Genomic DNA, 12,290 nt, shown 5'->3' with positions numbered 1-12,290 from the left:
AAATCATCAGTGGCTTCAACCACAGCCTCCAGATGACGACTTCGGAATCTCCTACAACTCTTCTGGACGGTCTCCTTGTTTAAGTTGGTTAATGCTACCATAATCCTTGCTTTCAGTTCATCTTTGGTGTTACAGGGAGTTTTGTTGGTCTCTCACTCAACTGCACCCCACACATAATAATCAAGGGGGTTGCAGTGTGGGGAGTTTAGGTGGCCAGGTGTTAGGGGGTGATGTGGTTGCAGAAATTGCCTGACAGCAATGACTGAGTTCTCTTGCATGTGTGGCATGGTGCAGAGTCCTGTTGCCAGACATAGAGTCTTCCAGCAGCCACCCCCTTGATCCAGGGCTGCACTACCTCCTCCAGGCACTTAATGTAGGCCTCTGTGTTGAGTCTGCGGCCGTGAGGGAGGATGAATGGAGGCATGTCTCCATCACAAGTGATCACTCCAAACACCATGATGTTGACTGGATGCTTGATTTTTATCACTCTCAGTACGTTTCCTCAGATTGCACTGTCCTCAAACTGACACCCAAACAATCTGAAATGTTTGTATTAGAGCTTCTGGTGCAAACGCCAAACAGTAAGGCATGTTGTTTGCAAATTTATGGCAGAGTGAATTGCGTCATGGTGTTGTTTTTCTCACAGACTGTGCCCAACTGACCCTACTATACTGTGTAAGGAACAAAATCAAAAACAAACAATGCACATGCATGAAATAAAAAATAAATAATGGTGACAATTCACCCATTGCACCCTCTGTAGGTGTGGGTGTGCATTTGTGTTTGTGTGTGTGTGTATATATATATATATATATATATATACACAGGGGTTGGACAAAATAATGGAAACACCTTAAAATTTCAAACAAATTTATTTTAATATGGGGTAGGACCACCTTTGGCAGTAATTACAGCTTGAATTCTATGGACTCGTACAAAGTTTGGATTGTTTCCAAAGAAATTATTGTCCATTCTTCAGCTAAAACAGTCTCCAGTTCTTGTAGTGATGATGGTGGAGGATATCGACTCCTTGCCTGCTTTTCTAAAATACAACATAATCAATCAATCAAATCAATCATCAATTAACGTCCGCTTTCCATGCTAGCATGGGTTGGACGGTTCAACTGGGGTCTGGGGAGCCCGAAAGCTGCACCAGTCCAGTCAGATCTGGCAGTGTTTCTACAGCTGGATGCCCTTCCTAACGCCAACCACTCCGAGAGTGTAGTGGGTGATTTTATGTGCCACCGACACAGGTGCCAGACGAGGCTGGCAAACGGCCACGCTCGGATGGTGTTTTTTATGTGCCACCGACACAGGTGCCAGACGAGGCTGGCAGACGGCCACGCTCGGATGGTGTTTTTTATGTGCCACCGACACAGGTGCCAGACGAGGCTGGCAGACGGCCACGCTCGGATGTGTTTTTATGTGCCACCGACACAGGTGCCAGACGAGGCTGGCAGACGGCCACGCTCGGATGGTGTTTTTATGAGGCTGGCAAACGGCCACGATCGGATGGTGCTTGTTACGTGCCCACAGCACGGAGGCCAGTCGATGCGGTACTGGCTACGGCCACGTTCGGATGGTTTTCTTATGTGCCACGTGCCACAAAGATACAAATTCCATTGATGTTCATCTATATTGATTTGTTTTGATTTGATTTTCACTTGCCTCAACAGGTCTTCACAAGTGTCACAAGAAGGAAGGTATGCACAGGTGGACTGACTACGTCCCAGGTAGGGGCCATGGGTTATGGCCTGACTAGTCTTGCCGGGTCTTCGGATGGTGTTTTTATGTGCCACCGACACAGGTGCTAGATGAGGCTGGCGAACGGCCACGATCGGATGGTGTTTGTCATGTGCCCACCGCACTGACTACGGCACTGATGGATTTCTTGTGTGCCACAGGCACTGGTACCACAAGATACAAATTCCATTGATGTTCATCTATTTTGTCTATTTTGATTTGATTTGATTTGATTTGATTTGATTTGATTTTCACTTGCCTCAACCGGTCTTCACAAGTGTCACAAGAAGGAAGGTATGCACGTTCAATAATATTGAGATCTGGGGTCTGTGGTGGCCAGATATGATGTTCAACTTCACTAGAATGTTCCTTGTGCCATTCACTAACTACTTTAGCTGTGTGAATGAGTGCATTATCATCCTGAAAGATTGTGTTTCCCTCCAGAAACAGTTCCGCAAACTTAGGATGAATTTGATCAGATAAAATGCTTAAATAGTCTAGACTATTAAATCTGCCATGAAGGGAAACCAGTGGGCCAGTGGATTTCCAAGATATAGCCCCCCCCCACCACCCCGATCATCACAGATCCTCCTCCAGATTTAACAGTTGGATAAAGGCAGTCTGGATCTTTTGGCTGTCTCCACACGTATACTCGGCCAGTGGTCGGAAATAAGGCAAAGGATGACTCATCCGAAAAAATAACATTCTTCCACTGCTCTAGGGACCAGTTCTGTAGGTTCTTACTCCACTCAAAATGCTTTGCAACATTTGCTTTTAAAAGTAGTGGTTTTCTGATTGCAGCCCTCCCGTGAAATCTGGCTTTGTGCAGCTCCTGGCAAACAGTTTTTGTGGAAACTGGGTTCTCTAAGTGGTCATTAAGCTCTGCAGTAATTTGGGGAGCTGTACTTTTGTGATCCTTTATAAAAATTCGCGTAAGAGTCCAACGGTCCCTATCTGAAAGTTTTGGTTTCCTTCCAGAGTTTTGTTTTGACAAGGAGATTTTTCCCTCTTTCTCAAAGGCTTTCATTATTTTCAAGACAGAACTTCTTGATACACCAAACATTTCAGCTGTTTTTATTACGCTAGTGCCTGCCATATGAACACCAACAATTTGACCTCTTCGAAAGTCCGATAGATCTGTAATTTTAATGAATTTTAATTACCCTTATCTGATGATATCTGAAGAGAAACAGCAATTTTAGCAAAATATATTAAGCAACACTAATAGTAAATCATAAAACATGAAAATAAACAAGCTTTTTACGGATTTATAGATATTTCAAAATTATGATGCTATGATGCAAGGTGTTTCCATTATTTTGTCCAACCCCTGTATATATATACATATATACATATACATATATATATATATATATATATATATATATATATATATATATGCATACACATACACACGCGCGCACACACACACACACACACATAGGTTTGATAGAACAAACAGGATAAATAGAACTCAATGCAATAAATATGTTTTTCATTTTTAATCATCAGAAGTTACGAAAGTAATTCAAGGGCCGACAGTTTCATTTAATTTGATAAATCTCATGCACAAAACTTTCAGCTCTTAAGCCTCTTTTGTAATTTCTAGTAATTAAAAATAATATATATATATATATATATATGCACACACACACATATACACACATACAAACACATATACATACACTTAAATACACACACACATGAATGTATATATGCTGTTCTTTCATTTAGTGTCCTTACATCCATAAACTGGACAAATGCTTTTTATTGAGGCCTTCTTTTACAACTGCAAGATCTTCTTGTTGCTCTAAATTTCAATTTATTTATTAAAAAATATTAGAAGCAACAAGAGACACTAATTTAAACATTCTCGGGCATTACTAGTTGAGACGTTTAATTTTTAAATGGTAAAATCCAGGAACTTTATTTTTACAGAAAATATAGAGCAGAATTTTTGTGAGGAAAAATCCCAAAACAGGTTCAACAGAATGTAATGGAATATAGTTATATACTCTTGGAAGTTAAGGGAGAAAATTTTTTTTATAGTTTAATGAAAATGAAGAATCACTGCCCATAACTTTTGTCTTTTATAGGAACTCCAAGACAGAGAGATTTGTATTGTTGATATTCTGTTCCCATGCCAACACAGAAGGCAAATATTAAATGATGATGATATTGTTACCAGTGTCAACATCATTACCAGCGTCGCCTTACTGGCACTTGTGCCGGTGGCACGTGTAAAAACATTTGAGCAAGGTCATTGCTAGTACTGCCTGACTGGCCCCCATGCTGGTGGCATGTAAAAGCATCCCTTACACTCTCGGAGTGGTTGGCATTAGGAAGGGCATCCAGCTGTAGAAACTCTGCCAGATCAAGATTGGAGCCTGGTGCAGCCATCCGGTTCGCTAGCCCTCAGTCAAAATCATCTAACCCATGCTAGCATGGAAAACGGATGTTAAATGATGATGATGATGATGATGGATGAAATCATGCTGATACATTGGACAGTCATCTGAGCATGTTATCATTTTGGACAATTAACCGGTCATATTGGCGTTTTGTTAAAAAAAACAAGAATGTCATCATTTTCATACAGTAACTCAAGCATAAAATCATTTTGGACAGTAAACCATGCATGTTGAAACATCGGACAAGTTCACCGAATGTGTTGACATTTTGAACACAAGGCCAAACTTAGATATTTTGATGAAAAAATATACAGCAACACATGCAGACACCCTGAATAGAGAGTCAACAGTAGCCTAAACATGTTGGCATTTTGAACAGAAAATTTATTGATGCTGGTAGTTTGAACAGTAAATCAAGTCTGTTGATACTTTGAACTGTAAGCCAAGTCTTTTGACAACTTGAACTGTGAACCTACAATATTAATATTTTGGACAGTATGGCAATTATGGTGACAATAAGCCAGTCAAGATGACAATTTGGACAGCTACAACCCTCTTCTTTGTGAACAAAAAATATTGATTTTTGCATTGGAACAAATATTTAAAGCAACAAATATTTAAAAGAGAGAGAGATAAAGTTGGCTGAATCAATAACAGTAAAAAACTAGAACTTTTAATACCCCCCCCCCCTCCACACACTCACACAGACTCCAGGATTAGTAAAAGATAATGACTGCTCTGGAAGGACTTGAACCCAGAAGATTTGAGAGATGGAAGTAAATACAGTGAAGCTTTTAGAGTGTGCTTTCTCATTTTTTCATCACAAGGCCCAGTCCTTGTTATACGTTGGCTTGTGTGCCTCAGTGATCCTCAGAGCTATACCAGCAATGTGCAAGCACTTTGTAAGGATCTCCCCTCCCTTACCATCTTTTTCCAGAGGTAAAAATGGATCTACATAGGGTCCTAGAAAAAAGTAAAGTTACAGAAGCATCAATGACAATTCAAAACCAACAAAACCCAGGAGAGGAAAAAATAGTCCAGAGTCAAGAACAATGGAGAAATGTCATTGACAACTTACACTCCATAGGGGCTTAAGTTTCATTGAAATTTTGGTGAAATAATCCTTTCTCCTAAAGGCACAAAGCCTGAAATTTTGTGGGAGAGGACAAGTCAATTACATCGACCCCAGTGTTTCACTGATACTTAATTTATTGACCCTGAAAGGATGAAAGGTAAAGTCAACCTCGGCAGAATTTGAACTCAGAACACAGCGACAGGCAGAATGCAGCTAAGCATTTTGTCCAGCATGCTAATGATTCTGCCAGCTTGCTGCCTTAGTTTTGGTAAAATAGTGATTGGCACAAAGTCACACATCTTGAAAGGATGGTTCTATTGGGTTGTCCGGAAAGTTCATGCCGATTTATAGCAGCAAACCTTTTGACTTATTTTAGAACATGGTTGAGTCCATAAAATAGGATTTCACTACACCTCCATTTAGAGCACAGTTTAAGCTATTTTTTTGTGGAAGAAGGTTTATGTTCCTATAACCTGTGTTAATTCTGTAACCCTTTAAAATGGAAGATAAGAAAGTTCATTTTCAGCACTTGATGCTTTGTGAACCAGACAAAAATTGCTGCAGCTCGGCTGGGATGTGTTACCCCACCCTCCATATTCACCAGATATTACTCCTTCGGATTTCCACTTATTCAGGTCTCTGCAGAATAGTCTTAATGGTAAAAATTTCAATTTCTTGGATGATGTAAAAAGATACCTTGATGAATTCTTTGCCATGAAACTACCTCAATTCTGGGAAGAGGGTATTTTCAAGTTAAAGGAAAGATGGAGATGCATTGTGCAACAAAATGGTTCATATCTGGTTGATTAAAAATGTAATGGCAAGTATTTATTGACCTTTTTCTTTCCTTTAAAAATCAACACGAACTTTCCGGACAACCCAATAATTAACTAACACCGACTCCCTTATGTATTATTTTATTGATCCCAGGTGAATGAAATGCACAAACAACCTCAGTGGGATCTGGATACAGGATGCTGGCTGGACGCAACAAATATTGTAAAGCATTTAAGTATTTTACCATTTCTATTGTCTCCTCGCCATCAAGAACTCCTTTGAAGCTCTAACGCAATAATTCAAAAATGCTTTCTACATTAGGCACATAGCCACAAATTTTGAGGGGGAGGGAACAGTTGATGAAATCAATCCCAATATTTAAATTGTACTTTATACCAGATTTTTATTCTGCCAGAAGGTTATTCAGATTACCAGCGAAAGTTTTATTCCCTGCTTCCTATATTGGAGGTAAAGAATTCTTGCCCTGGCATGTGGCAGGCTGTGAGTACATGTCCTTCAAAAAGGTCCCAAAAAGGCTAAAATGCACTTGGTGTTCTCATTGATCACTGATGGACAGTTTTTTTCACCTCCTTCTGATATTTATTATGTTTTTAATACAGTGCATTATCTCAGGACAAATACTGCTGTAACTGGCCTTTCAACGGTGTATATACATTAAGTATGATACAGAGATGGCTACTTTACATTATTTTATCAGCCATGAAAGAATGAAAGACTAAGATGACCTTGGCAAGATTTGAACTCAGAACATAAAAGGAAACAGCTAAATGACAGGTAGCACTCTTCTACAACACTCTACTCATTTTGTCAATCTACCAAAATAAAGATAAAAGAATAATTCACTTATTTCATTTACCTGACTGAGGCAGTAGAGAACTCTGAAATTCCAATAGTCTGCCCAGCTTTCTATGTCTTCTTTTAATAAAATATCTTCATAAAACCGAGACGCAAACAATAGTTGTATCACTGTTTCATTATCTTCATCATTTAGAATAGATTTTACAATTGCTGACATTGGAGCTATACCAGTCCCAGAAGCAAGCAGACATAGTCTTGGCCACTGCAAAGATAAAAACAGAAAAAGGAAATTAATAGAAGAAGATGTTTGTTGATAAAACTTAAAAGACAAGCCATCAACAGACATTTTTCTGACAAGATCTACAAAAATTTATACAATTTTTTTACTTTCTTTAAGAGTATTTTCTTTCACAGTTTTAGATATTTGAATATTGGTCTGAATTGTTTAAAAGGAGGAAGTATAAAAAAAACTGCATTATTTATGGGATGACCCTATATATATATAACATAAAATCCGTTCTGTCTGTCTTCTAGGATCTCGGACATCCTCCATTCTATTGCGCCCGAATTTGACATGTAGATACCGATGGTATCAGAGCGTGTATAAGTCTTGAAAAAATTACAAAAATCGATTCCAGGTGAGAATGCGATTGATAAAGCCGTGGGAACGTGCATTTGTATGCACAAGTACATCAGCTGTTGCAATCAATACTACGCGTACGCGAGAAAAATGCATATGCAGTTTGCGCAAAAAAAGCTGGCAAACATGTTTCTTTCCTGCCAAGCTTACTGTTTAAACCATGTTTGTGTTCTCCCAGTCAAGAGCCTTATCATCACTGGTACTTTAAACTCTTCGGTTGCATATTTGTGTGAATAAAATCATTTTTCTTTGGAATAGAAAAAAAGTCTATCTTTATTTCTTCTTTTGCTGGTGTCTCAAATTTAGGTTAAATCAGTGTTTCTCAAAGGGGAAGCCTATGGGACGGTCGGACAAGTTGTTTTGAGAAAATTTGGTTTAAATGTTTGACAACTCAGCACCATCCATTGGATGTGGGGGGGCGTTTTGCTCGTATATATATATATATATATATATATATGTATAACAACAAATAATATGTATGAAGAAAATCATATCTTTATTTTAGATTAACACACACACACACACATACATATAAACAATATTATTAAAATTAATAACAACATCTTGCAAAAGACATGTCATCACAACATTATCAAGGTAATCCAAATTGGTGAAATTCCAACTGAACATCTCAAAAAATTTTAGCAGTTAATAAATGCTAACAAAAAAAATGCCAAAATCAAATTCAACTTAAGACAGTCATTCATTCATTCAACCATGAAGTCATCAATAATTGTATATATTAATTAAAATAATTTTTCAGTTATTATATAAGTTTAATTCCTATAAAAGGGTTTAATATAATAAATAAATAGGTAATTAATTATTGTGATGTAAGGTATCTAAGCTTGTATTAAGCATAACGTAGAATTATTACCTGTAGTTTTTATTCTTTGGTTATCCAGCGATGTCATCAATAATTGTATATAAAAATACTCATTTTTTAGGTTACTTTTTTAGATTATTTTTCTATGTAGATTTCAAATGGTCAAAAAATATAGAAATAGTATGGTATTTAAATAATAATAATAATAATGAAATTATTGTATACAGTGCTCAGGTGCACCACAACTTGTCAAAAAGTGCGCATAAAGTATATGCAGTAATGTACAAATGTCTGGGAAGTGAACAGTGTATGAGTCAGATACATGCTTGTGTGTGTATGGAGGGGAGGAAATCAGGTGTAGTGTTGGCGAATCTCAGGAAGCATGGAAGTTTTGAAGGATGCAGTGCTCCAACAACTAACAACTGATGCCGGCAGTCTGTTCCATGCTTCAGCAACTCTCAGTATGAAAAAATGTTTCCGAAAGTCATGGGAGCTGTGCTGTTTTCTGACTTTGTAAACATGTCCACAGGTGTTAGACGGGTGGAGTTTGAAAAGGTGCTCAGAGTTATTGTTTGTAAGATGGTTGATAATTTTATGGGTGTCAGCCAAGTCAGCTGCCAGACGTCGGAGTTTCAATGTATCCATGCCCAGGGAAGTAAAGCATTCAGAATATGGCAAATGCCTGATGGAGGGTATTCTCTTGGAAGGATTTCTTATCTTTTATTTGGATTTCATCATTTGTAACGTTACTGTGAAGTCACCAATAATTGAATTTTTTTTTTTCTTAAATATTACTCTTTTACTCTCTTTTACTTGTTTCAGTCATTTGACTGTGGTCATACTGGAGCACTGCCTTTAGTCGAGCAAATCCACCCCAAGACTTATTCTTTCAGTTTCTGTTTACCAAATCCACTCACAAGGCTTTGGTTGGCCCAAGGTTATAGTAGAAGACAATTGCCCAAGGTGCCACGCAGTGGGACTGAACCCAGAACCATGTGGTTGGTAAGCAAGCTACTTACCACACACCCACTCATATGTCTATTTTTTATTTCTGCTTTTATTTTAATTTTATTTTTTTAATATGTTTTGTCATTTTTATTTCTATTTTTATTATAAAGTAAACTAGTTATTCAATGACGCTGATATTGGTTGAAGGAATGAATGAATGTGTTAAGTTGAATTTGATTTAGGCATTTCTTTTTGTTAGCGTTTTGAGATGTTCAGTTGGAATTTCACCAATTTGGATTACCTCGATAATGTTCTGTTGACATTATTAATTATATTGATATTATTAATTTTAATAATAACGTTTATATGTTTGTATATATATATATATATATATATATATATTATGTATGTGTGTGTATGTATATATATATATATATTCACCGTGATTGATCGCTAGCCACTACACATTCTTTATTTTCTCTCCTTGTTTCTTTCTATGTTTCTTTCTGTGGAAGAGCATAGGCTCGAAACGTTAAAGACATTGTCCCTTCCTGAATGTTATACTAATACATCTGTTTGTTTTCTACACCACCTGTCTTCATCTTTTGTTTTTTGTGAATTCTCCCCCTATATATATATATATATATATATATATATAGAGAGAGAGAGAGAGAGAGAGAGAGTAGTTGTATACTGTCAACTTAATGTGACAGTCCCATGAAGGGAATCACACCATCACTATTTAGCCCTAGGAAACATCGACACTTCCTGTCGGCCTTGACACATTTTTAATGTGAATAAATATGAACATTACATTTTAAAAAGCAAACAAGGATTCTTTCTCAATACTCTCATCCTTAACCCTTCAGCATCCAGATAACTTTTAAAAATGTAATGTTCATATTTATTCCCATTGCTTTGAATTAACCATGCATTCTATTGTAGCTCTGAGATTTTGATGACGTGCTTATTCTTAGAATGACATTGCAGGCGAAATGTGATAAGTCAGATAAAGCCTGTTTAAAATACAAAACAAGTAAAATATTTGGGCTGTATAAGTCCAGTTTAAATTCTACAGCAGTGTTTCTCAACCATTTTTTACCTATAGATCCTTTTGATCCCTATTTTATTTGGATGGACCCTCCTAGCTGTTCAATATTTAAAAAATCATGCTATATTTTTATAATTAAATATTAAGAACTGCATAAAAAAATTGTTAAAATATTTTGTATATTTTAGAAGTAGAACCAATTCATTGCACATAAATATTAAGAACAAAATATTATAGGGACCCCCAATGGCCACAGGGACCCCCAATGGCCACAGGGACCCCCAATGGCCACAGGGACCCCCAAGATCACACAGGCCCCAGCTGAGAACCAATGCACTAAAGGGTTAACCTAGCAGAATATTCAGGATGTGACTGCTGAAGAGAGAGAGAGGAGGGTAGAGTGGGAGAGAGGGAGAATGAGAGAGAGGGCTGCACCAGCACTTGACAAGTACTTTATTTATTGACCCCCGTAAAGGGATGGAAAGCAAAGTTGACTTTAGAAAGATTTGAACTTGAAGTGCAAGAGAGCCAAAACTCATATCCTACCCGAAGCTTTGACAACTCACCACCACCCCCTCACCACCACCACCACCAAACACATTCATCCACACACTAAAAACAGTTTCACTCCAAACGCTCTAATCCTCAGATGTAAAATCATTTACAGACTTTAATTTAGTCGCTGGAGTAGAAGTAGGCCAGAGAAATTACACACCTACACAATATCTAATTTAACTTATTCGTTTACTTATTTACTTATTTATTTCATTTATTAATAAGATAAGGAGGAGGCCAAGGAGGAAGAATGAGAAGGAAGAAAAGAGAAGTAAAAATGAAAAAAATGGCAACAGCACCCCTGACCCTTTTTGCAGGCCTGTGCAAGTTTGGTTTGCTTGTACTTCAGATTATCACAGATTTCTGAAATCCCAAAACTACTTCAAACATATTTTCCTTTTTGTTTTTCTTTGCACGCCCTTAGGGTCCTCCATCGCCCACCACCCTCCACCATTCATATTCAATCGTTGTAAATAGCAAAATTAGTCACTTTGCTTCACTTATTTCAGTACTGATAAAGTTATTTGTTTCATTAAAATAATTATAATAGTTGTGGTTTGTTATTTAATACATTAGCAGCTTGAAATTTGATTACTTTAATGGTTACTAAAAGTATGCTAATCTACATCGCATTTCTTTTTTGTTCTGGTTTGCTTTGCTTTGCTTGTATTTAAGTGGGTTTATATATACATGTGTGTGTGTGTGTGTAAGTATATGTATGTGTGCATGTATACATGAATGTATCTATGTGTGCGTTTTGTATGTATCTATGTATGTATGCATGCATACATGTGAATATGTGAAACTGTGTATGGTTGTGGATGTATGCATGTACATATGTGAATATGTATTACTTGGTCAGCTCTTTCTTGTTTTTCTATTTATTTTTGTGTATAATCTATCTATCTATCTATCTATCTATATCTATATATATATATATATATATATACAAACACACACATATATATATATATATATATGTATTGTTGTACATATGTCTATACAGGCAAAAATATATATTTTTGCATGCACACACACACTCACACACACACACACACACATATATATATTTCATTTTGGGATTTGGTTTGCAAGATTCTTTGTGTGAGTTCGTGTGTTGAAGCATATTTATTTTTAGAAAAATAGATAAGTAAATGAGTGAAAATTTTACCAGTGAGTGTGTTAAATTATAAGGCACCAAAAGAGAATGGCTCTCCCCAGACACAACACCATATATATATATACATATATATATATATATATATATATATACATATATATATATATATATATATATATATATATATATATATATAGAGAGAGAGAGAGAGAGAGAGAGAGAGAGATGATGCACATACATACATACATACATATGGGTATACACATGCATACACACACAGAAGTGCACATACCATCATCATTGGTATTCTCTCCTATGTATGTAA

The 12,290-nt window shown here is 36.7% G+C and overlaps 1 protein-coding gene across 3 annotated transcripts in view; it reads right to left on the bottom strand.

Annotated features, from left to right (window-relative positions):
• Window positions 1-12,290, bottom strand: part of LOC115218556 (NADH-cytochrome b5 reductase-like) — a 157,329-nt gene that overhangs the window by 7,694 nt on the left and 137,345 nt on the right. For all 3 annotated transcript variants that reach the window (XM_036508146.1, XM_029788443.2, XM_036508147.1), the window contains exon 6: window positions 6,884-7,087. In XM_036508146.1, coding sequence (XP_036364039.1) covers window positions 6,884-7,087 — 204 coding nt within the window. The remainder of the gene's footprint in view (window positions 1-6,883; window positions 7,088-12,290) is intronic.

The sequence above is a fragment of the Octopus sinensis genome, linkage group LG13 (genome assembly GCF_006345805.1).
Source record: "Octopus sinensis linkage group LG13, ASM634580v1, whole genome shotgun sequence".
Taxonomy (NCBI): domain Eukaryota; kingdom Metazoa; phylum Mollusca; class Cephalopoda; order Octopoda; family Octopodidae; genus Octopus; species Octopus sinensis.
The sequence above is the reverse complement of the archived record's forward strand: the minus strand, read 5'-3'. Positions and strand labels throughout refer to the sequence as shown.